Source organism: Taudactylus pleione, unplaced genomic scaffold (assembly GCF_031769625.1).
Source record: "Taudactylus pleione unplaced genomic scaffold, aTauple2 ptg000848l, whole genome shotgun sequence".
NCBI classification, from domain to species: Eukaryota; Metazoa; Chordata; class Amphibia; order Anura; family Myobatrachidae; genus Taudactylus; species Taudactylus pleione.
In genome coordinates, this window is record NW_028285250.1 from 2,017,780 (window position 1) to 2,044,730 (window position 26,951).

At 41.7% G+C, this 26,951-nt stretch overlaps 1 protein-coding gene across 1 annotated transcript in view; it reads right to left on the reverse strand.

Moving 5' to 3' along the window:
• Positions 1 to 26,951, reverse strand: part of GRIK4 (glutamate ionotropic receptor kainate type subunit 4) — a 314,460-nt gene that overhangs the window by 135,542 nt on the left and 151,967 nt on the right. The window contains exons 3-5 of the mRNA XM_088458742.1: positions 25,228 to 25,392; positions 22,333 to 22,430; positions 17,754 to 17,919 (exon numbers count right to left, since the gene is read on the reverse strand). Coding sequence (XP_088314868.1) covers positions 17,754 to 17,919; positions 22,333 to 22,430; positions 25,228 to 25,392 — 429 coding nt within the window. The remainder of the gene's footprint in view (positions 1 to 17,753; positions 17,920 to 22,332; positions 22,431 to 25,227; positions 25,393 to 26,951) is intronic.

Here is a 26,951-nt window from a genome sequence, read left to right on the forward strand (position 1 = left end):
CCTCCTTGTCGATCATTAAGCTGTGGGTTACCACCCACAGCTTAACGACCGACCAGGTTGATGGTCGCGATGGTGATCACCATCGCAACCATCAGGGCTCACGACCAGACCCTAAGGTTGGGTCTGGGCACTCGTAAGCCCCAGGGAGCTTTCTGCTCTGATGGAGCAGGAAGCTCCCCACTGACAACACTGATGATGTCAGTGCGTCTGCCCACAAAACAGTAGGTGTTCGTTAAGGAACGCCTCCGTTTTGGAAACCACCCCCCAGGCCTGCCTACCAAACGGGGCAAGCTGTCGATCAACATCGACAGCCGCCCCTTTGGTAACGAGTTCCGGAGCGACAGAGTTTCTCTGTCGCTCCGGGGCTTGCGCACGCGCACTGCGGCCGCTGCGCTCACTGCGCGCGCGCAGGACTAACCATCGAATCGGTTACGAGCGTATCGGCGCTTGCGCCCGACTCTGAATAAGGTCCAGAGACCTAATGGGATCAACTACAGATTAAAAAACTTAAAACTTACTTGTACTCCTGTTCTTGTTTGGAACTCAATAAATACTAATTCTACAAATAAACCTTAAATGTAAGTCACTTAAGCTGCTGTGACATCACTTCCCCTGCCCCTTTATAAATCCACCCAGTGCATTTATGCCGAGAAAGCCTGTCAATCAGTGCTTGACAGTTCCATCACTCCTGGCATTGCAATCTGCTGCAAAATAGTTAAAAGAAAATAAACCAAAGGGACATGCTTAGCTAAATATATAAACCCATCAGATATCTCATGCATATTATTCACCTCATTAATAATTGATATGTATCAATGTCAAATAGGGTCTTTATTTGCTCTTTATGTAAACAACTCAACAAACTGTTCAAACATTTTTTATTTTTTTTATTTTACACTGTGTCGATGTTTAGACATAATAATAGTATTCATGATATGCTTTCTCACTCTTTTGGAATCAGTTTACTTATTTAATTTTAATTTCTACCACTCTGGCATTTTAAATGATTTAATAAGATTGATTAATAATTACTACATTATTTAATTACATATTATTTAATTATTTAGGAATATTACAAGTTTTCAAGTAAGTGGTCAATTTAAGAAGATTATATCACATAGAATGGGAATAAGTAAAGAAGCTCCAGGGTCATTTTAAAAATGTATTACAAGGGAAGCTAATTTAAAAATTAAAATTAAAAAATAAAGTTTGACCTGTATTTAAGCGGTTGCAAAATTAAATGGCTCTCTTCTAAAGATATGAGAGGAAAGCTATATTATTTGTTGGTTATGGTAATGATGGTAGTGACATTGTGCTGACATAAATAGACTATGTTAAAGTTTGTGGTCAAGCCTGTAGAATCCCCCGATCCTTCTAATAATTTCATGTATATGCAGCTTACTTAGTTTGCATATATCTCAGATAGCAGTAGTGCTAGATTGTATAACACAAATGACTTATTGATAATTGTTGTTATTATATGGGAGGGGATACCACCATATAAATATCCAAAGGACATCTGCTCTATGCCAATCCAAGTGAGGGAGGCTGCCATTAAACTCTTATTAAACAATGGCACTAGTACCTGCTGATTACGAAAAACATTGAAAATGTGTATGAACCTACCATCAGGGGAATGTAATCGAATCACATCTGAAATCCATTTATTTTCTTTAAATTGTAGAAGTCCTCAAGGTGCCCTGTCCAAATGAAAAATAGGTTGTGATGTATTGGCAAGAGATGGAGTTCTAGACATAATCAATGTATAATTTAGCTATAAAGAGTTGAAATATTACATGACCACATTTGACCCCATCTCTATGCCTTATGTTTGCTTGTAGGCTCAGTGAAAAATTGAAGAAGTAATCTGTGCCTATTAAATAATATGGATTTACTCACTTATTTCCAGTACATGCAAAAGTTTTTTTTTGTTTTTTTGTAAACTAATTTATACTAATGGGCCAGTCATGCAGGTTGGTGTTTTATCTCAGAGTATGCCATCGTGCTTAATTTTTTAAATTTTATAATGATTTTATGAATACATAAATATTTACTTTTTTATTTTTTATTTATATTAGAATCATTATAATGAACATGACATTGGAAAACTTGATAAACAATGTCAATGAGTAACCAATGAAAAATTATTTAAATAATTTAGGAGACCCCGGGATATGCATACATTTATATTAAATGTTTTGATAAAATACGTTAACTCTAATTCCATTTTGCAAATTTTAATATACCATCTTTTTTTACCAATGAAAATTGCGTATTGCATGATTCCATTAAAGTATTTGCAAGTATTGATGGGGCTTTTTTTAAACTAAGGTTTATTTAGAGTTGATTTGATTAATTGGCTAAATTGGCGTCTTGAATGTCCACAACCGTGTACAGGTTGGGCACCTTTCACTATGCACATAGTAACTACTTGCATTACTCGTTCTGTGCTGCTATCGTTGAAAGAAAAGCCGTGGCAGCTAACAGAGGAGATGGAGAAACGTATGAGAGGCAATTGGAGGCATACTCCACTGGAGTCACCCAATTGTTCCACATGTGCCAATGACAGATCGATCTTTAACTATATATAATATAGTTAATATTTATAATATATAATCAGACAGTAACACAGTTTGTCGTATGTTCCTAAAAAGATTAGCTAAACTATTTTAAACTAATAGGTAAAAATAAAATAAATAAATAAAAAAGGTTGGCAATTTCTGATAAATTGATAAATATATAGACAAACACATACACATGCACACAGAAAAAAGCACAGGTATTATGTACTATTTCTCAGGACTATGTAGCGGGCAATAGGGACAGCTGTCCCCAGCCTCATCATGGGGAAGAGCCAAAAAGAGACTTTAATGGGAGAGGGTGAGAGATACACTAATGGAAGAGGTAAGGCAGAGATCATACGGAATTATCACTTGTCAAGCAGCCTCCTCCCATCACATCTGTCACTAGCCTCTGCTACCCACACCAAAATCACAGGGACCTCTTCTGGCCTGGTTACTCTGCCCTGTACGGCCTCTGGCTTTCAGCTAACAGCTGCACCTTTTGTTGGCTTCAGATTAAACTGTGAGGTAACCAGATAAAAAACAAAAACATCCCCAGCAATTTCCAACAGAAAAAAGGAACTACACTGCTTCCAAGGACCACCGTCAAGAGTGTCGTCCTCAACCCTACTGTTTTTCTCAGGTTGCTATAATTTGTACTTCTTTAAAATTACATTTTTCATTGCCATCTATTTGTTTATAAGTTGCCAACAAACTTTCAGAGCATCACACAGAGCAAAGATACAAAATAGGGTAACAATTATACATATACAAAATTACATGTTTAATTTCGGCTACGTTAGTGAGCTAACAGGAGGGATGAAACAAGAAGAGGGAGGGCCCTGCTTGTGAGAGCTTACATTCTAAAAGGAAAGGGAAAGGAGTGGAGGTGTTAGTTAGATACAAGGAGGTAAGGATATAGATCAGAAGGAACAAATCAGGCAGAGGTCTGGTAGACTGTGGTGGATATGTGAGTTTTGAGGCAGAGATGTAGCAGGGTGATAATATGCCTGGGACCAGCTTTGTCTCCCGCACGTGATGTCATGATGTCAGATACAGGGGGCCACGCCACAGAAACTACGAACTTGAGCTCCCAGCACATCCTAATGATGCTCAGGGCAGCTCTCTGGGAGTCTGATAGAGTAAGTGAGAACATTCCACAGATGAGCATCATAAAGGAAAAGTCTTGGAGGCAGAAGTGAGAAGTGGTAATCAGAGGGGAGGAGAGGCAGCAGTCACTGGCTGACCAGAGAGGGATGGAGGGAGGGAAGGAAATGTGGTAAAAGAAACAGGGGGAAGAGGAGAGTGTAAGAGTTTTGTAGGTGATGGTGAGGAGTTTAAATGGATTCTCTAGGAGACAATGAGTCGTTGGAGGGATTGGCAGAGGAAGGAGGCAAAGACTTAGTGGCATGAAAGAAAGATACGTCTAGCAGCAACGTTAATGACAGATTGAAGAGGAGAGAGGCAGTTGATGGGAAGGAGGTTCCAAAAGTCAAAATGAGGGACAGGACAGGTGTTTTGGTAGCATTGTGTTAGAGAAAGTGCCGGGTTTTGGTGAAATTCCAGTAATGGAACCAACATGAGTGGGTAAGTAACTGAATGCATGGAGTGAATGAGAGAGAATAGAAGAGTTGGTGGTGCTGTTAACAGTGAGGAGGAGTTGGGTAGAGACACAAGAAGGATGGAAGACAAAAATCTCAGTATTAGACACATGGTTTAAAAGAGAGGTTGGAAGCAGAGCGGTCAGGGGAGGACAGGTAGACTTGGGTATCATCAGTATAAAGATGGCACTGTAAACTGAAAGAGCTGATTTACCAAGAGGGGTATTCAATATGAAACGTTAACTTCACTGCCGAAGTTAACGTTTCATATCGGAGTTTTTTTTTCTGCGTTCAGGTATGGTGCGTGCTCCCGCTTATCCCCGTATTCAAAATAAAATTAACGAAAACGGGAAACTCCGAAGTTGGATTTGCGTAAAGTTATGAAGTTTTCCTGAAAATAATTGTAAGACCCCCCTAAAGTTGTAAAAACATGGGGGAACACTATGGGTACCCCCGTTTTAGCCTTTAATTGAAAGTCAGGGATTTAAATAGCCGCAGCAGGTGTTTTTTTTCCGACATTGAAGAAGTGATGCAGAAGAGCACTTAGGTTATTTTTTTCGTTTTTTTAAGTGGTCCCATCAAATTTGGGGTACATGAAAATGGATACTAGCATATTTTGGTGTCCCTAAAGTAATTTTTTTTAAATTCTGCATTTGTGCACCTGCCGCTATAATTCTATTCTAGAAAACACCTGCCGCATACATGCAGAATAGCCCTGAACCTATTTCCCTATTGTCTAACAATTTTTTCCCATTTTTTTTCTTGCACCCCATTTTTTTTATTAATTTTTTGGGGTGTCCCTATTTTTTTTTAAAACTTTTTTTGACACAGTTCTTTTTTAAATGTCAATCTCAGGGGTGCAGGCTATTTTTTTAAGCCTGCACCCCTAAACCCCAATTCTGCACTTTTTTTCGACACCTATTCAATGGTGAAAAGTTATCACCGTTTTTTATCAAAGACTTTTCAAAACTGCGATAAGTCTTTGATATTGAATACAGTGTAAAACTAAAACAAGTGATATTGTGATATTAACGCAAAAACGATAAAAAGTGCGATATTAACGCAAAAAACACCCATATTGAATACCCCTCCAAGTAAGGAAATGTAGAGTGAAAAGTGTATTAGACCTAGGATTGAGCTTGAGGACACTTAAAGGGAGTGAGAGAAGGGAGAGACTAGAGGCTATGATGGAGATGGATTGTTTGGAGAGGTAGCAGAAAAGCAAGAGAGTCACTAAGGCTGTGTGAGGAAGAGGGCAGAGAAGAAGTGGGTTGTCAAAGGATATAAATAGGTCAAGAGGGATGAGGACAGGGGAGTGACCCTTGGATTTAACAGAGATGGTCAGAGTGGTTTCTGTCAAAAAAGGAGACAAAGTCTGGACTGGAGAGGGTACAGAAAGGGGATAGTTGAGACAAAGGAGAAGAAGAGGGTGTAGAAAAGCCTCTGGAGTTTTGGAGACAAAGGGAAAAATTGGACCGTAGTTTGACAGATTGTCATTCTCCAGAAGGGTTTTTTGAGGATGGCAGAAACAAAATGTACCACCATAAGTCTATATTTATGTTGAAGAATCATATGAAGGCAGAGAACTGCCCATGATATTCCTATGTAATTTGGGATGAGGTTCAATATCGAAGTCAGGGCATCGGCAGATACTAAATTGATTGGAACTGTAAGGTGGTGGTTGTCCATGAATGTTTACTGTGTACAGTGGGCAAGACAATGGGAAATGATTTGGGCATGTTTTTACAAGTTGTCCTAGGTCCCATGGTTTTTGATGGTGGTCCCAGATCACAAGACAAATAACAGGACAAAACAAAAACATTATTTTTGTCAAACAACTGCAGATTTTGGAGCCAATACAAAACAAAAGACTCCCAAAAATGTTTAGGATACAATTTTGACTTTTATGCTGGGTATTTATTGGCCAATATGGCCGATCCGTCGTCCTAGTGTGTACCCAGCTCTGGATTACACAATTCTGATACTAAACTTAAAAGTCCAGAATTGGAAGTCTTTTTCACAGTGGTAAAAAATATTTATCAGGTCAAATAAACAGAATACAGCCTACACAACAGAAGGCAGCAATTACTGTGCTTATTATATTTAATACAAGTAGCCATTATTGTTATGCACTATGGATGTTACTTATTTGTACATGTCAAATTGCAATACAGAAATTTAGGCGTAGTAAGTAAGTCAGCGATTACAATTACAAACAGAACACAATAATACTATATTCAGTCATTTTTAATATAACATCGTTATTGTGACTTTCCTCTTTTATGTTCCACAATATCTGATTAAAAAGTGACAGAAATTATAAAGTACAGAGAGGGAGTATACTAAAGTAAAAAAAAATGTTTAAATTAGATCAAATACACATTTCACCATAAGTACTGTATTGATAACATACCGATTTTGGGGGTAATTTAATTAGGTGAGAGTTTGCAATAGGCGAAAAACTTGCACACTTCACCTTATAATTCACACACTTTGCCCTTGTGCGTGCACCCGAGATATGCACAATTCAATTTAAAATAATAAAAATGCCAATTTGCACTACTGGCAGTGAGAGCGTCTGAATTTTGCCCAAAAAGTGCACAAGGAAAATAGCATGGAAAAGTGGGGAGACCATCCTGGACCCTAAAAAAGCAAAAACTTGTTAGCAGAATCATGTAGAAGACTGATAGCGGCCATAAGAACAGTACTGTATGCTTTAAAAAAAGGTGTCAAATGGCTGATTTGTGCATTTTTTTAAAAGTAGTCTAAATGTAAAAAGCTGTAGAATATTGTTTAATTACAAAGGAATGAAACAGAAAATGCAAAAAAAAGTAGAAAAAAAGATGCTTTTGGGGTAATTTTTTTAAAAATGTAAAAAAAAATGATAGAAAACAATTCTTTTTCATTGAAACAAACACTGTCATTAAATTTGGGGTGCATTTATTAGCTAAAATGCTTATTTTGGGGTAATTATAGGCCATTTATTTATTTTTCAACCCAAAAATGACATGTAATTAATATTATTGGCCCAATTAAGCTAATTGAAAAATTCCAAATACCTAATTAGTCAATAGGGGGTTCTAAAGCAAGTCCCTACATTTTTACATTGAAATACAGATTTTCCCTACCTTTTCACCTGCTCAGGGAGGTGTGAACAAAACAGGCAAATTTACTCTGAAAAAGAATTGCAGTTTGGAATTGAATTGCAAATGTTATACCCCTTTTCCACCTAAATTCCGGGTCTGACCCGGAGTTGGAACAAAGTTCCTATCCGGATCAGACCCGGAATTTTGCCGGCGCTGACTCGGTATATTCCCGAGTCAGCGCCGCTCACACCACAGTCGGGTCTGCATAGACCCGGCTTTTGCGGAGTGAAAGTGGACGCTTGGAGATTACGTCATCTCCAAGCGCCACTGAAGCCGGACCAATCGGCCGGCTAGCAGCGCACTCCCGGTCTTCTTGACCCGGAGTGCGCTGTTCCCATAGCAGGGTTTCACGGGCTACGCCCGTGTTAAACCCTGCCAGTTACCTGGGTTGGATTGCCGGGTCACTCGACCCGGCGATCCAACCCTCTGCCCTTTTACACCAGGGAGCTGCCCGGGTTAACCCTTCAAAAACCCGGGTTTTAGCTCCGGTGTAAAAGGGGTATAATTCACAAGGTGAATTTGCAGTGATTTCACCTCGTGGGACCAAACTCGCACCTAACTGAATACCCCTCTATATATCTAACTATGAGGAGTATTCATGAAAGCTTGGAGAGATAAAATTGTGAGAGATTAAAGAGTCTATGTACTAAACCTTGGAGAGAGATAAAGTGGACGGAGATAAAGTACCAACCAATCAGCTTCTGACTGTCACTTTACAGGCTGTGTTTGAAAAATTACAGCTAGGAGCTGATTGGTTGGTACTTTATCTCTCTTCAAGGCTTAGTACATAGACCCCAAAGTACTAACCAATCTGCTCCTGTCACTTTACAGCTCTAAAAGTTTAAAAAATGTCAGTTAGGATCCAATTGGTTTGTGCTTTATCTTTCACAATTTTATCTCTCTCCAAGCTTTCATGAATATCCCACATATATTTGTGAGTGTGTTATAGTAAGTGTATCTGTGTACACATTGTATAAGTAGCACATTTATAATTTCTTATATTTTATTTTTTTTTATATTTTTTTTTTCATGGATTGCTGTATCAGCCTGCAGATATCACTATTGTGCTTCATATGAATAGAGTTTTGTTTCTAAAGGTCGTGCAATTATCTAACACCTATACGTTACAAACATAATTACTTCACTTATAATCACTTAAAATTTACAAAATGTGACATTATAATGCAATAAATGTTATTGTGTAAAACAGTATGAATATTTCTTCCAAACATGTTTATATTATATGCAAAATATCCCCCCTCCCCAACCCGTGATGTGCCATGAGGTGAATGGCTGGGGAGGCACACATGGAGATGGGTCTGAGTGCTGGGAGCCTGTCTCATCCCCTATTCACTGTAACTCTCCCCTCACTACACAAAGCTTCAGTATTCTTTGAATCTCCTACCTGCATCACTGTGTCTTCTCTTGCTGCTGTTGACTGAGCTCCGATCTCTGATCTACAGTGCACTTCCTGGTCACATGACACATCCAAGGTGTCCATCAGTGCTGAAGACATGCCCCCCCTTACTCAGAGGCATGCCTCTATTAGCTCTCTTTCTGTGCAGCTTACTGCCCGTGGTGTGGCCCTGCCCCCAGCTCTGTAAGCGGAAGTGAGGCTGAGCTGTTGCTTCCTCATCTCTCGTCTCCCTGCAGTCCCAGGGAGCTCCACAAAGCTGGTGAGTGATAACTTAACTAGAAAAATTATTATAATAAACAACAATGTTTCTAAGTTTATAAATATCTTCTTTGTATTATTCTATTCATTTTCATTTCAAATCTCAGGAGTATTACAGGGGAGGCTCTGCCTCCCCTGCACGTCCCTGCCCCCAACCCCCCATCCTCAAGAGAAAATGTTATACAGATTCTTATATTGATATTCACACCCACTAGTCAAAATAGCGACCTAACCTCTTTCACACATGCCTACTGTCACTGAGCTCTGAGAATTATGATCAGCTAAGCGTTCTTTAACCAGTTTACAAGAAAAATGTTTTACATTATCAATAAAATGAATGAAGCTGTTATTATTAATAATAGCCTTGCTTACAGACAATGTCTTTAGGCAATGTTAATATGAATAATGTTATTTTTCTTCCTTACGCTATTCTAAGCATCGAACTGGCATCGCCACTGAACTCATTATCCCTTTCTGTTTAAACGCTGCAAAGTGATGTATTCATTTTCATTATAATGCTGGCAGAATTCCAAAGTTTATTATTGTACAGTACTTAATCAGCCAGGAATCAAGGTGTGAAATGTATTCTAAATTATATAGCTAATAGATGTTTTGGTTTTAATGCCATATAATTTACGACCATTTTAGCAGGCTTTGCCTTCCCACTATGTGTATGTATATTTTGTAGGGATGTGCGCCGGACCATTTTTGCTGGATTTGGATTTGGTTCTAATTCATAGTCCGGTTTTGGATTTGGATTTGCCAAACTGCGGTGACTGGATTTGGATTTGCATATTTTGCCAAAATACGCAAAAAAAGCTAAAATCACATAAATCTGGCTTTTTTTTCTTCCTAGAGTATTATTTACCTCAATAACATTAATTTCCAGTCATTTACAGTCAATTTAGACCACCTCACAGATTAAATTATTGTTTTCACCATTATTGGCCAAAGGTTGCAGTGAGCTGACTGGTTACCAAGCGTCAGAGCAGCGGCGCAGTGGCACAGACACCACAGTTTAAAGCACATCTATGAAACTATGCCACACAGCAGTGGCAGAAATGAAAGGTAGTTCAAGATGGAATTGTCCTTGGACCCACCCACCCAGTCAGTGGGGTATGGCCAGCAGAGTCACAGCTACATCCCAAGGAGACATAGTGCTTGTATACACACAGTGCGCTTATGCCCAGTCACGGAGCTTGTATAATACACTCAGTGGGCTTATGCCCAGTCACGGAGCTTGTATAATACACTCAGTGGGCTATGCCCCTTCACGGAGCTTGTATAATACACTCAGTGGGCTTATGCCCTGTCACGGAGCTTGTATAATACACTCAGTGGGCTTATGCCCAGTCACGGAGCTTGTATGCACTCACTGGGCTTATGCCCTGTCACGGAGCTTGTAGAATAGATACAGTGGGCTATGCCCTTTCACGGAGCTTGTATGCACTCACTGGGCTTATGCCCTTTCACGGAGCTTGTATTATACACACAGTGGGCTAAGCCCAGTCACGGAGCTTGTATAATACACACAGTGGGCTAAGTCCAGTCACGGACCTTGTATTATACACACAGTGGGCTAAGCCCAGTCACGGACCTTGTATAATACACACAGTGCGCTAAGTCCAGTCACGGAACTTGTATAATACACACAGTGGGCTAAGTCCAGTCACGGAGCCTGTATAATACACACAGTGGGCTAAGCCCAGTCACGGACCTTGTATTATACACACAGTGGGCTAAGCCCAGTCACGGAGCTTGTATAATACACACAGTGGGCTAAGTCCAGTCACGAAACTTGTATAATACACACAGTGGGCTAAGTCCAGTCACGGAGCCTGTATAATACACACAGTGGGCTAAGCCCAGTCACGGACCTTGTATTATACACACAGTGGGCTAAGCCCAGTCACGGACCTTGTATAATACACACAGTTGGCTAAGTCCAGTCACGGATCTTGTATAATACACACAGTGGGCTAAGCCCAGTCACGGAGCTTGTATAATACACTCAGTGGGCTAAGTCCAGTCACGGAGCTTGTATAATACACTCAGTGGGCTAAGTCCAGTCACGGAGCTTGTATAATATAAATAATACACTCAGTGGGCTAAGCCCAGTCACGGAGCTTGTATAATATAAATAATACACTCAGTGGGCTAAGTTCCAGTCACGGAGCTTGTATAATACACAGTGAACACAGTTGGCTAAGTCCAGTCACAGAGCTTGTATAATATACACACAGTGGGCTAAGTCCAGTCACGGAGCTTGTATAATATACACACAGTGGGCTAAGCCCAGTCATGGAGCACACAGTGGCAAGAAGTAGAACTACTCTCTCTAATTGTAATCTAACTCTAGTCTCACTTTTCCCCTCTCTATCACTAACTAAGCGTGACCGTTCCGTCTGATACAGTCATGCGAAATGGCACCGACAGCCGGGCGCCGCACCTTTTATAGAGGCCGAACGTCACCCGGCTCTCGCAAGGTCTCGCGAGAATCCGACGCCGGCCGGGTGATGTTCGGCCTCGAGGTGGAATCCGAGTCAGACGGGAACACCCGAACTTGCGTTCGGGTGGACTCGGATTCCACCTTTTCGGAGCGGTTCGGATTCCTCAGAATCCGAACCGCTCATCACTAATATTTTGTACTGTTATACCGTATATAGTCAAACATGAACCCTCTCTCTCTCTCTCTCTCTCTCTCTCTCTCTCTCTCTCTTTCTCAGCAACTAATCAGCAATTAGCTTTGGTGAATCTAGACAAAGACTGATTAGTGAAAACAAGTGTCTGATTGGTTGCTGAGACTAGTGACATCACATTTTCACCATGTTGGTAAATCACCTTCTATGTTTCACTGAATTTCTTGCTGCTCAGTTTTCCAAACTGATCAGGAAATTCAGGACAATAAATCCTCAAATGGAATCTTTCATAGGTTAAATATGGAAAATTCACTTATTAGACTTATAAGCGATTTATCTAGTTCTTAATTCAGTCACCAAAACGAAGTCTTAATTTGAAACATACAGTAGAGCAGTGAGCATACAGATGTATCCACATACATCTTACCTCTGTGTGCTACAAGTCGCTTTAAACATAATACGTGAGCGCTGTGCGACTCGGTAGCGCCGAGCATCATTTCATGTGACTTTTTACCTTCAAATGCGTTTTACTCGCAAAGTGATGTGAACATAGCATTTTGCATGCAGATACAGCCACTGACACTATAACATAGCATTTTGCATGCAGATACAGCCACTGACACTGTAACATAGCATTACGCATGCACATACAGCCACTGACACTGTAACATAGCATTACGCACGCAGATACAGCCACTGACACTGTAACATAGCATTACGCATGCAGATACAGCCACTGACACTGTAATGTAGCATTTCACATGCAGATACAGCCACTGACACTGTAACGTAGCATTTCACATGCAGATACAGCCACTGACACTGTAACGTAGAATTTTGCATGTAGATACAGCGACTGACACTGTAACGTAGCATTTCAAATGCAGATACAGCCACTGACACTGTAACGTAGCATTTTGCATGCAGATACAGCCACTGACACTGTAACGTAGCATTACGCATGCAGATACAGCCACTGACACTGTAACGTAGCATTACGCATGCAGATACAGCCACTGACACTGTAACATAGCATTTTGCATACAGATACAGCCACTGACACTGTAACATAGCATTACGCATGCAGATACAGCCACTGACACTGTAACGTAGCATTTTGCATACAGATACAGCCACTGACACTATAACATAGCATTACGCATGCAGATACAGCCACTGACACTGTAACATAGCATTTTGCATGTAGATACAGCCACTGACACTATAACATAGCATTACGCATGCAGATACAGCCACTGACACTGTAACGTAGCATTTCACATGCAGATACAGCCACTGACACTGTAACGTAGCATTTCGCATGCAGATACAGCCACTGACACTGTAACGTAGCATTACGCATGCAGATACAGTCACTGACACTGTAACGTAACATTTCACATGCAGATACAGCCACTGACACTGTAACGTAGCATTTGGCATGTAGATACAGCCACTGACACTGTAACGTAGAATTTTGCATGTAGATACAGCGACTGACACTGTAACGTAGCATTTCACATGCAGATACAGCCACTGACACTGTAACGTAGCATTACGCATGCAGATACAGCCACTGACACTGTAACGTAGCATTACGCATGCAGATACAGCCACTGACACTGTAACATAGCATTTTGCATACAGATACAGCCACTGACACTGTAACATAGGATTACGCATGCAGATACAGCCACTGACACTGTAACGTAGCATTTTGCATACAGATACAGCCACTGACACTATAACATAGCATTACGCATGCAGATACAGCCACTGACACTGTAACGTAGCATTTTGCATGTAGATACAGCCACTGACACTATAACATAGCATTACGCATGCAGATACAGCCACTGACACTGTAACGTAGCATTTCACATGCAGATACAGCCACTGACACTGTAACGTAGCATTTCGCATGCAGATACAGCCACTGACACTGTAACGTAGCATTACGCATGCAGATACAGTCACTGACACTGTAACGTAACATTTCACATGCAGATACAGCCACTGACACTGTAACGTAGCATTTGGCATGTAGATACAGCCACTGACACTGTAACGTAGAATTTTGCATGTAGATACAGCGACTGACACTGTAACGTAGCATTTCACATGCAGATACAGCCACTGACACTGTAACGTAGCATTTTGCATGCAGATACAGCCACTGACACTGTAACGTAGCATTACGCATGCAGATACAGCCACTGCCACTGTAACGTAGCATTACGCATGCAGATACAGCCACTGACACTGTAACGTAGCATTTTGCATACAGATACAGCCACTGACACTATAACATAGCATTACGCATGCAGATACAGCCACTGACACTGTAACGTAGCATTTTGCATGTAGATACAGCCACTGACACTATAACATAGCATTACGCATGCAGATACAGCCACTGACACTGTAACGTAGCATTTCACATGCAGATACAGCCACTGACACTGTAACGTAGCATTTCGCATGCAGATACAGCCACTGACACTGTAACGTAGCATTACGCATGCAGATACAGCCACTGACACTGTAACGTAACATTTCACATGCAGATACAGCGACTGACACTGTAACGTAGCATTTCACATGCAGATACAGCCACTGACACTGTAACGTAGCATTTCATATGCAGATACAGCCACTGACACTGTAACGTAGCATTTCACATGCAGATACAGCCACTGACACTGTAACATAGCATTTCACATGCAGATACAGCCACTGACACTGTAACGTAGCATTTTGCATGCAGATACAGCCACTGTCGCACACAGAATATAGGCATGCTGCACATCATTTTATCAGCAGATGCTGCTTGTGCTATCTATTTGCATCACTTTGCTAATAAGATGCTTTTGAAGGTAAAAAAAATCGCACGAAAAGACGCTCTGCGCTACTGAGTCATGCCATGGCCGAGTCATGAAGGGCTGTTTAATGCGCAAGGAAGTAAGATATACAGTATGTGGACACATCTGTCAGTGTACTATAACCCTTATCACACTACTAATTATTACCTCTATGCAGGCTAACAAATAATATCAGACTAAAGGTACCATGTTAATGTCTCAAATGTAAGCACCTTCATTTAGAAGATGTTTGCATTGTGGCACCTAAATTTGGACAGTGGTGCCGATTGTAGTGGTAACTACTTACACTCTGCTTTAGCACAGATAAGACAGTCAGAGATGCCGATTGTAGTGATAACTACTTACACTCAGCTTTAGCACAGATAAAACAGTCAGAGGTGCCGATTGTAGTGATAACTACTTACACTCTGCTTTAGCACAGATAAGATAGTCAGTGGTGCCGATTGTAGTGATAACTACTTACACTCTGCTTTAGCACAGATAAAACAGTCAGAGGTGCCGATTGTAGTGATAACTACTTACACTCAGCTTTAGCACAGATAAGACAGTCAGTGGTGCCTATTGTAGTGATAACTACTTACACTCTGCTTTGGCACAGATAAAACAGTCAGTGGGGCCGATTGTAGTGATAACTACTTACACTCTGCTTTAGCACAGATAAGACAGTCAGAGGTGCCGATTGTAGTGATAACTACTTACACTCTGCTTTAGCACAGATAAGACAGTCAGTGGTGCCGACTGTAGTGATAACTACTTACACTCTGCTTTAGCACAGATAAGACAGTCAATGGTGCCGATTGTAGTAATAACTACTTACACTCTGCTTTAGCACAGATAAGACAGTCAGTGGTGCCGATTGTAGTGATAACTACTTACACTCTGCTTTAGCACAGATAAAACAGTCAGAGGTGCCGATTGTAGTGATGACTACTTACACTCTGCTTTAGCACAGGTAAGACAGTCAGTGGTGCCGATTGTAGTGATAACTACTTACACTCTGCTTTATAAGACAGTCAGTGGTGCCGACTGTAGTGATAACTACTTACACTCTGCTTTAGCACAGATAAGACAGTCAATGGTGCCGATTGTAGTAATAACTACTTACACTCTGCTTTAGCACAGATAAGACAGTCAGTGGTGCCGATTGTAGTGATAACTACTTACACTCTGCTTTAGCACAGATAAAACAGTCAGAGGTGCCGATTGTAGTGATAACTACTTACACTCTGCTTTAGCACAGGTAAGACAGTCAGTGGTGCCGATTGTAGTGATAACTACTTACACTCTGCTTTATAAGACAGTCAGTGGTGCCGATTGTAGTGATAATTACTTACACTCTGCTTTAGCACAGATAAGACAGTCAGTGGTGCCGATTGTAGTGATAACTACTTACACTCAGCTTTAGCACAGATAAGACAGTCAGTGGTGCCTATTGTAGTGATAACTACTTACACTCTGCTTTAGCACAGATAAGACAGTGAGATGCCGATTGTAGTGATAACTACTTACACTCTACTTTGGCACAGATAAGACAGTCAGTGGTGCCGATTGTAGTGATAACTACTTACACTCTGCTTTAGCACAGATAAGACAGTCAGTGGGGCCGATTGTAGTGATAACTACTTACACTCTGCTTTAGCACAGATAAGACAGTCAGAGGTGCCGATTGTAGTGATAACTACTTACACTCTGCTTTAGCACAGATAAGACAGTCAGTGGTGCCGACTGTAGTGATAACTACTTACACTCTGCTTTAGCACAGATAAGACAGTCAATGGTGCCGATTGTAGTAATAACTACTTACACTCTGCTTTAGCACAGATAAGACAGTCAGTGGTGCCGATTGTAGTGATAACTACTTACACTCTGCTTTAGCACAGATAAAACAGTCAGAGGTGCCGATTGTAGTGATAACTACTTACACTCTGCTTTAGCACAGGTAAGACAGTCAGTGGTGCCGATTGTAGTGATAACTACTTACACTCTGCTTTATAAGACAGTCAGTGGTGCCGATTGTAGTGATAATTACTTACACTCTGCTTTAGCACAGATAAGACAGTCAGTGGTGCTGATTGTAGTGATAACTACTTACACTCTGCTTTAGCACAGGTAAGACAGTCAGTGGTGCTGATTGTAGTGATAACTACTTATACTCTGCTTTATAAGACAGTCAGTGGTGCCGATTGTAGTGATAATTACTTACGCTCTGCTTTAGCACAGATAAGACAGTCAGTGGTGCCGATTGTAGTGATAACTACTTACACTCTACTTTAGCACAGATAAGACAGTCAGTGGTGCCGATTGTAGTGATAACTACTTACACTCTGCTTTAGCATAGATAAAACAGTCAGAGGTGCCGATTGTAGTGATAACTACTTACACTCTACTTTAGCACAGATAAGACAGTCAGTGGTGCCGATTGTAGTGATAACTACTTACACTGCTTTAGCATAGATAAAACAGTCAGAGGTGCCGATTATAGTGATAACTACTTACACTCTGCTTTAGCACAGGTAAGACAGTCAGAGGTGCCGATTGTAGTGATAACTACTTACACTCTGCTTTAGCACAGATAAGACAGTCAGTGGTGCCGACTGTAGTGATAACTACTTACACTCTGCTTTAGCATAGATAAAACAGTCAGAGGTGCCGATTGTAGTGATAACTACTTACACTCTACTTTAGCACAGATAAGACAGTCAGTGGTGCCGATTGTAGTGATAACTACTTACACTCTGCTTTAGCATAGATAAAACAGTCAGAGGTGCCGATTGTAGTGATAACTACTTACACTCAGCTTTAGCACAGGTAAGACAGTCAGTGGTGCCGATTGTAGTGATAACTACTTACACTCTGCTTTATAAGACAGTCAGTGGTGCCGATTGTAGTGATAATTACTTACACTCTGCTTTAGCACAGATAAGACAGTCAGTGGTGCCGATTGTAGTGATAACTACTTACACTCTGCTTTAGCACAGATAAGACAGTCATTGGTGCCGATTGTAGTGATAACTACTTACACTCTGCTTTAGCATAGAGAAAACAGTCAGAGGTGCCGACTGTAGTGATAACTACTTACACTCTGCTTTGGCACAGATAAGACAGTCAGTGGTGCCGATTGTAGTGATAACTACTTACACTCTGCTTTATAAGACAGTCAGTGGTGCCGATTGTAGTGATAACTACTTACACTCTGCTTTGGCATAGATAAGACAGTCAGTGGTGCCTATTGTAGTGATAACTACTTACACTCTGCTTTGGCACAGATAAGACAGGCAGTGGTGCTGTTGAAGAAAGTAAGTAGTGCGCCTATAGCTGCACTGACGTCTGTGTTGCTGGGATGAAGGTTCAAAGTTGTGAATCTCTGAAATTGAAACCTTAAATATTCCTCAGGGGAGACTTTTATGTGTGGTACCTGATAAAAAAAAAAGAAAAGAAATGAAAAATGCAGTTAGTTTTCCAAAGAAAGGAGACAGGCATGAGGGAAGGTTTGTGGAGAAGAGTTGGGGAAATTGAGTCAAGTAAATGAAACATACTGTGTGTGAAAAAAATGAAATGAAAAACGTTACTTTAAAATATTAAATATAATACAAAAGATAAAGAGAGCATCATACAGGAATCAAGGACAAATTAAAGGCACTATACTCTCTAAATTAGGGGTGTGCAATAAGCAGCCCCCCCAGCTGTTGTAGAACTACACATTCCAGCATGCCCTGCCAAAGTTTTGCTATTTGAACGTGCTAAACCTGTTGGAAGGCATGCTGGGATGTGTAGTTCATCAACAGCTGACGCACCCTGCTGTAAATTGTAGGTGGGTTTCTTTAACAAATATAATGACTGCGCGTATGAAGATACATGGGGGTAGATTTACTAAAGCCTCTAAAAGAGACAAGTGAGTGCGATGCCCATAGCAACCACTCATTCTGTCTATCATTTTCTAGAATGCACCGAGAAATGATAACTCAAATCTGATTGCTATGGGCAACACCATCATTGGTCTGATGTTGAGGCTTTAGTAAGTTTATCCCGTGGAGTTGTTTTTCCTGAGGATTTTGATTTAAGCTATTACTGATGATTAATAGGTCTACAAGAACCATGCGGTTACCATAGTAACCACAGACACACTACAAATGTGATATAGTGAACAGAGTTGTTTTGGAACATATGTATCTTAAAACTCTGCCACTTCTCCTTCCTCTGACCACAATTTATGCAGTTTTTTTTTCTCTTTACAAATGTATTCCCAGACGCCTATCTTCATATCACACTAAATAAAGCAACTAGGCATGACGTATTTGAGTAGTGGCACTTCAATCTGTCCATTTACACCTCCTTGATCATGCCCCCGATGATCAACATGATTTTGCCTCCCATTGCTTCTGAGGTCTGAGACTTCAATGTGCATGGAATTGCAAAGATCAGCATTTCAGGTGAAAGATGCTCTAATGATGCAATTTAGCTCATCGCGAAGGATGTGATTCGTACACTAGTGAAATGATGCTACTAAGCCGCAGCTTTAACTGTCTGCTCTGTCGTCTGGCATTTTTCTATATCATTCCCTATTGTATATTAATAAAACCTGGACCTATTTTTGCTGTTAAGCTGAGCAAATAGTACTTCAAATAGATGTCGTTTTGTAAATATAGCCCTTAGTTTGTTGTGCAGAAAGACTTAGGGGGAGATGCACTAAGCCTTGGAGAGAGATAAAGTACCAACCAATCAGCTCCTAACTGTCACTTTACAGACTGTGGGATCTATGTACCAAGTCTTGGAGAGAGAAAAAGTTGATGGAGATTAAGTATTAACCAATCAGCTCCTAACTGTCATTTTTCAAACACAGCCTGCAAAGTGACAGGAGCTGATTGGTTGGTACTTTATCTCTCTCCAAGACTTAGGGCTATATGCAATTAGATGCAAAAAGCCGTTTTTCGCCATTTTTTTTTGCGAAAATTTAACCTGAAAATTTATCACCATATCCAATTCCATTTCGTATTCACCTATGCGGAAAGTCAAGGCACTGAAATAGGCGAAACTTTTTCTCCACAGAATAGCAGGTGAAAAAAAGTGTATAATCTATATTTTAGGGTGCAGATGTTGGGAAACCTCTCAGAACCCTTGGTACACCGCCCTAAAGGACAATTCACCCCAAAAAAAGAAATAAAAAATTCCAGGAACACCCCAAAAAGCGCCTTTGATATATGGGGCGAAAATGACAAAAGTGGGGGGACAACTTAAAAAACTAGCGAAATAAGCTTCTGGGGATGCTCTAAGAAGGGGCCAAGGGCTCTATTTACTACAATCCGCATTTAGAGTGCAGATTGTAGTGTGATATTACCTACTGAATTAACATTGCGAATTCAGCCAATATCACAGGGATTTTTCGCAAAAAATACTGTGAACAGTCCCCGATCAGACCGCCCCACCCACAATCGCGACCCCCTCCTCCCATACATTCCGGTGATTGGGGCTCCGGTGATGTCCTCCGTGGCTCCGGTCAGCTGATCTCCCATCCTGCACTGGGACCCAGTCAGCTGACCAGAAGGAGGACATCTCCGGAGCCCCAATAACTGGTCTCTGGACTCAGGTAAGTTTTGGTTTTGTTTTTTTTTCACTATATATATATATATATATATATATATATATTTAGCAGTGATCAGCTTGCGGTCTGTTTAGACCACACAGCTGATCACTGGGGCCAGCTCCGGGCTCTGCTCTGCCCGTTAGAGCGGAGCAGGAGTCCGGTAACCGGGGAAGACCCTGGATAACGCCACCTCCAGGTGGCGTTATTATCACAGGGCTTCCCCTGGTATTTTTTTCACAATTTTTAGTAACTACCAGACAGATCACATTTCCCATTATAATTATGGGAAATGCAATCTGATTATTAAAAATATGTGATAATTAGGGTTGGAGTAGAATTTTATGAATTCTACTCCAATTGCCCTTTAGTAACTTTAAGTGATACTAAAATAATGTGAAAAGGGTGTGAAAACACCCTTTTTCACTTTATTTTAGTAAAAATAATTATAATAAATACAGCTCCAAGTGTTTTTGGGATTGCAGGTGCTTGTTTGCAGGAGAAATTTCACTTTTTCTAAAACCTCACTTTAGAGACATTAAAATATGCTAGTACCCATTTTCAAGTACCCCAAATTTGTCAAGACTACTTATTTTCACCAAGAAATACTGCTTAATGCCATTCTTCACTACTTTTGCAAGTACACTAATAAAGAGGATTTTAAACAACTTCAGTACCCCAAATAATTTTATTAGGGCAATTGGAACACTTGTACATTGATCCCCAATGTTAGTGCATCTTTTTTTGGGGGTACAGACTGATTTCGCCAATTCTGACAGTATTTTCCGTCTGTTCTGCATTCGCCGCTTGCCATTTTAGCCTGTTTAGTAATTGAATACGGCGAAAAGCGGGGACGCGCACGATAAGTTTTTGCGCCCGAAACACGCGATGTAAGCGAAAAGTCAGGTAGGCATAACTTTTTCGCGGATGCGAAACTAATTGAATACGGCCCTTAGTATATAGACCCCTGTGTTTGAAAAATGACAGGAGCTGATTGGTAAGTACTTTATCTATCTCCAAGCTTGTCTTATAGGGTAGATGTCTTTTTACTTTACAATGTAGGATCTGTCTGAGAACACTAGAAAAAACTGAAATCTACGGTGATTGATGGGAAGGCAATAATAAGTTCGTACTTGCCTACTCTCCAAAAATGTCCGGGAGACTCCTAAAATTCTGGAACTCTCCCACACTCCCTAGTAGAGAGTAGCGCATCCTCTTGAATGCAGCCCACTTCCCCGGTGTAATGGGCGGTCCAGGGGCTTGATGATATTGTTCACAGTAAATCGTGTCACCCTGGCAACTGATCACATTCCATAGCGAGGTCATGGTGGAACAATTTTCAGAGCAATGCCCCCACCTCTACCTCCCCATATGGAGATGCCAAATTACAAGTACACATATAGAAGATAAGCAGATACCTGATCTAACCATAAAGTGATGTAAGCAGTCTCCAGAGACTAATCAATGGGTAAGGGAACGAAGCCTGCTCATTAGCATATAAAGCTGGATGAAGTCATATGTTAATAATGGGAGGGACAGCAAAAAAAGGAAAATTCAATTATTGATATCAGTTGAAAAGGAAGCGTATTAAAAAGGACAATACTTGCAAAACAAAACAAAAAAATAAATATTAAATACGGTAAATTGACTTTTAAAGTGGATCTTGAAAGGAAAAATAGATTTTAATGTGAATCTGCTTAGGATGAGCTATAATTTCTGACCTTTTCATTTTTCTAGACAAACAGTGTCTACTAATTATATTGTTTAGCAATTCATGGGATTCTGCTAGATTTCCCGGGAAGCCAAGACCACACTCCAATTTAATGAGTTGGGCTGAATTTATAAACTACTTTATTAGCCCACAGATATGCCTCAGCAGACCTAACCCTCTTTACTTATTTACATTTCAAATTAGGTCATAAATAATGTATTTTGCTCTGAGTATATGCAGTGCCAGCCATTTCTAGGGAGACCGTCGTGGCTGCTCCCAGCTAGTAAAGGTTACAGAACTGGTGTCCATCACTATAACCCCTAATGCATGAATACCTACCTATTATTTGCTGGATTAGAATAACATTTTTAATTGTTTGATATTTCGTTCCACTTAACAGGCACAGTCACACAACGGATGAAGACAAATAAAAGCAAAATATATAAAATAGGCTAAAACATAAATATACAAGAGCAACAAGTCATGCAATGATAGAATGGTGAAGACACTCAAAGTATTTGTTATAAGTGGGGACTAACCTCCTTTTCGCCACATATGTTGCTGATGATGGAACTGGACGATGGGCTGTAAGATGGGCCCAGCACCCCCAAAACTCCTTTGGGAAGGATCTGGCACACTGTAGCAAGGAAATAAGATAAGTTCTAACAACTTCCAATGGTCATGTCTTACCTTATGTTCTCCGTTCCATGGAGGGAAGAGAAATCCAAAAATTTATTTTTAAACCTAACTTCCATCTGTAAACTGAGGCGTCTATTTACTAAGCAGTGTTAGGAGAAGTGAAAAGTGAAAAGTGATAAGGTGCCAGCCAATCAGATCCCAACTGTCATTTTTCAAACACAGCCTGTGACATGTCAGTTAGGGGCTGATTGGCTGGCACCTTATCACTTTTCACTCTTCACTTCTCCTAACACTGCTTAGTAAATAGACCCCTGAATTCAGAAATTGTCTACGTATTGTGCTGTAGGCAAGAAGCACCCTTTGCGCTGTCATACATATGACTGTCATAAGAAACTGGCTACATTTATTTATGTGACTTATCGTAAAAGGTTTAATGGCTTCACAAAATAAATGAGGCAAACACCTGTATGACTCAAAGTTGTACGCTGTTAGCATCGCTGCCGCATCCTCAGTCGCAGCGGTGATGCTAACATATGCTTATGTAGCAGGGGGCATCTTGTGTACATAGACGACCCTACTGCGCGCTTGTTTGATGCGTAGCTGAATCCATCGGATCACCATTGCCATCCGAGTAACCCTCAGATGGCTGTCTCAGAACTGTAGCCGAGGCCAGATAATCTGCATCAGAAGTTGCAGACCCTGGTCTCGGCACTCTCAGAAAATGGGTGCAACATGCCAACATTTTTGGGGGGAATGCTGGCTGGCCCTGCCCACTCCCCACTCCTAAATGGCAGCAGCCTGTCAACTGAGCTGTGGCTTAGGGGGCACTGCGAACGATCTAGACGGACACGTTCTGCACACGCGCAGTCCTCCCGCCATTGGACTTGTATGCAAACCATCCGGTTTACGTACAAGTCTGAATTAGGCCCCTAACATGAAACTATTGAATCTGCTGCAATCATGCTAAACAGTAGTTATTAGTACATCCCCAGTGTAATGGGCGGTGTAGGGGCTTTATAATATCATTCACAGTAAATTGTGTCACCATGGCCCCACCCTCACACACTGGGCCTGATTCAGAGCCGGTCGCTCTGACAGAGCGCTCGCTCTGAATCAGGGCCGGTCTTTTTTTTTTTAGAACAGCCTCCTGGCCGCTCGCATAGCTGTGGGTGACCAGACCCTCTCTGGGGCTTGTGACGAGACCCTTGTGGTAGGGTCTCGTTGCCGCAAGCCCCAGAGAGCTTTCGGCTCAAACAAGTGATGTCAGTGGGGCCGCCCCCAGACGGTAGGCGTTCTCATGGAAACGCCTCCGTCTGGGCAGCCACCCCCTCGGCCCGCCCACCAAAGGAGGCGTGCTGTCACTCAACATCGACAGCACGCCCCCTTTAGTGCGAGACCCGGAGCGATGGCTTGCCCGTCGCTATCCGGGTCTCGCGCATGCGCACGACGGAGCCGGCTCCGTCGTGCGCATGCGCTCTGGGCCACCATCGACCCGGTTGCGAACACTCAGCGCTTGCGACCGGGTCTGAATCAGGCCCACTGTTCTATACTGCAATCAGAGCCGTAACTAACTTTTTGGTGCCCTGTGCTAGAAAGAGCATTGGCGCCCCCCCCTCATTTTTCAAAGGGACATAATGCACCCAAAAAAAGGGCCATGGCTTCATGGAGAAGGGCCAGAGAAGAGATAGGAGAGGCCAGGAGATGCTGGGGAAGCTACAAGCAAGAATGATAATAAACAGAAATTTGACAGGCCCAAACAGCGCCCTGTGCGATGGCACCGGCCGCACTACCCTAGCTACGGCCCAGACTGCAATTGATTACTTTTCATGGTGGCACAATGTTCTGAGCAATGCCCCTCGCACTTCCAACCTCTACCTCTTCATTTGGCTATCCCGGAGATGCCAAGAAACAAGTAAGTAGGTGGAAAATAATGATTTAACAATAAAGTGATGTAAGCAGGAGCTTGAGAATTAACGTAAATGTATCTATGAAGTGCAAAAGCTTATCCATAAAGATGCTCATTCTAAATCACAACTAGCTGTGGTAAGAAAGTATGATAGCCATCATTTCTTCCAGGGCCTTAACAAGGGGAGTGTGAGCGATACTGCCGTCCAGGGAGCAAGGCCGAGGGGGTTGGACTGTCGTTGCTCCAGTGATACTTCTATTTAGCTTGTAGGACGTGTTCGACTGCTACAGCCCTGATTTCTGCTACATTTCTGCTGATTCAGACCCGCTCGCGAGCGCTGAGCGCTCGCAAGCGGGTCGATGTTGGGCCAGTGCGCATAAGCACGACGGACCCGGCTCCGTCGTGCGCATGCGCGAGACCCGGATAGCGACGGGCAAGCCGTCGCTATGGGTCTCGCTACAAAGGGGGCGTGCTGTCGATGGTGAGTGACAGCACGCCCCCTTTGGTGTTATTATGGCACATGGTGTTATTATGGCACATTCAGAGGGATATAATGCAATCACTCATCTCATCAATGGAAATTGGCGTCATGCACGCCTCCAGACATACTCAAGCATACATGTATGTGCGCTAGCAACAGTCCTTTTTATTCTCCCCCATTGCAATCCCATCAGCATAAATTAAGATCATGCTACCGTCTGTGTGACCATCATTTCTGACCAGATCTGTGTATGCATGTGGGTATGGAGAAGGCAGGAGGGTCTGTCCTCTGCAGAGGAGAAGCCTTAATGCTAATGCTAGAGGCTATGACAGTGATGGCCTTGGAGGTATATGTACGTGCTACTGTACATCACGTATGTAGCAGATTGTAATATGAGAAATATCTTACTTGTCTCTGCTGTCTCATACTCGCTGTCTCTCAGAAGCTCAAATATGTCCACCTCCAGCTTGGACTTTCCTTGTCTCTCCGGGGTCCGATTTATTCTGTCCTTGGCCAGTGTAATTGAAAGCCGCTCTCCCCTACTGCATTCCATGGGGTCATCTAGAATTGCAGCTGGTGAAAGAATTAGGTTGCCTTGAGAAAACATCTTCCAGAGGAAAAAGATAACAGTGGGAGGTGTATCAAACCTTATAAAGACACTTGGAGAAGTTACCTACATGAACCAATCATATTGTGGCTATCAATTTATAGAACGTTCTAGATAAATGATAGCTAGATACTGATTGGTTCCATAAGCTTGGCTGCCCAGGTGAGTAGTCTATGTCCTGTAGCGAAGGGGGGGGGGTAACCTATGACCTGGTGGAGGGGGAGGTCCCGCTGCGGCACCCCTTGTGCTGGCTTCTGCTCATGCCTATGATTGGTTCCTATTGGTAACGTCTCCACTTGTTCTCCTTAGAAGCTTTGACAAATCTCCCACCATAGTTTTATTCACGTATCCTACTTTGACAGTTATTGCGATACCAAGCCAAGCTCACATCATCAATAGGGGGCACGCAGTGACTGTGCCTGCAGAATACCCAATAGCTACACATTTTACTGTACGTAGTATCTGAGCTTCTTTTCATATATATATATATATATATATATATATATCTGTACAAATTGGAAAAAAACGAAGTGAAAGGTTGAGCTGCGTGGATTTAGATTTTCCTGTGTTGCAAATGATTGACACGACCGAGAGAAAAAAATAAGCTTCAAGGCAGTCAGAGTCGGCTAAACTCTACATTTCCATTTATAGCATCAGTAACGCATTCTTTGTATAAAATATAATGTGATTCCTTAAAATGTGTCTGATGTCCATAACAAAAAGCAAGGTCCTCTGAAAGACATCTGCCTAGCTCACTAAAGGCTTTCTGTCTATTCCCAGTGGCCTCCGAGTCTCTTTCATCGGATTCTGTGGCAGCGCCTTGATATCACACACGTTCCAGCTCCGGCAGTTTAGTTACAGAGAGATCCAGCAGGAAGAAATAATTTGCAAAAGAATAACTCAACTGTTTCTCCTTGCGCACTCCTACACGTCACCCAACAACGCTCCGCCAGCAAGATCAACAGTGGTTAAACATGTCACAGAGGTATCTGCGCTATGCGCTTACAAGGTTTGATGATAAGATCCATTTCATTCAAATAAAATAACTTGTGATTAGAATGTCATTACAGTAGATTTAAAGCTGCACTCCCAGTTAATTGCGGAAGATGTTATCTTCGGTATGCTGTCATCATGTCGTTTTTTAAGATTGTTGACACCTAAATGTCGGCATATTTATAATGTTGACATTGTGAATGTTGATAGGCACAATGTTATCAGTTAATTTTAGTGTTAGGTTTAGGGTTAGGCTGCGATTAGGGTTAGAGTTAGGGTTAGAGTTAGGGTTAGGCTGCAGTTACGACTAGAATTAGGGTTAGGCTGCAGTTAGGTTTAGTGTTAGGCTGCGGTTAGGGTTAAGGTTAGAGTTAGGGCTAGGCTGCTTTTACAGTTAAAATTAGGCTGCAGTTATGTTTAGGGTTAGGCTGTGGTTAAGGTCAGGGTAAGGCTGTGGTTAGGGTAAGGCTGCAGTTGGGGTTAAGGTTAGGCTGTGGTTAGGGTTAAGGTTAGAGTTAGGGTTAGGCTGCAT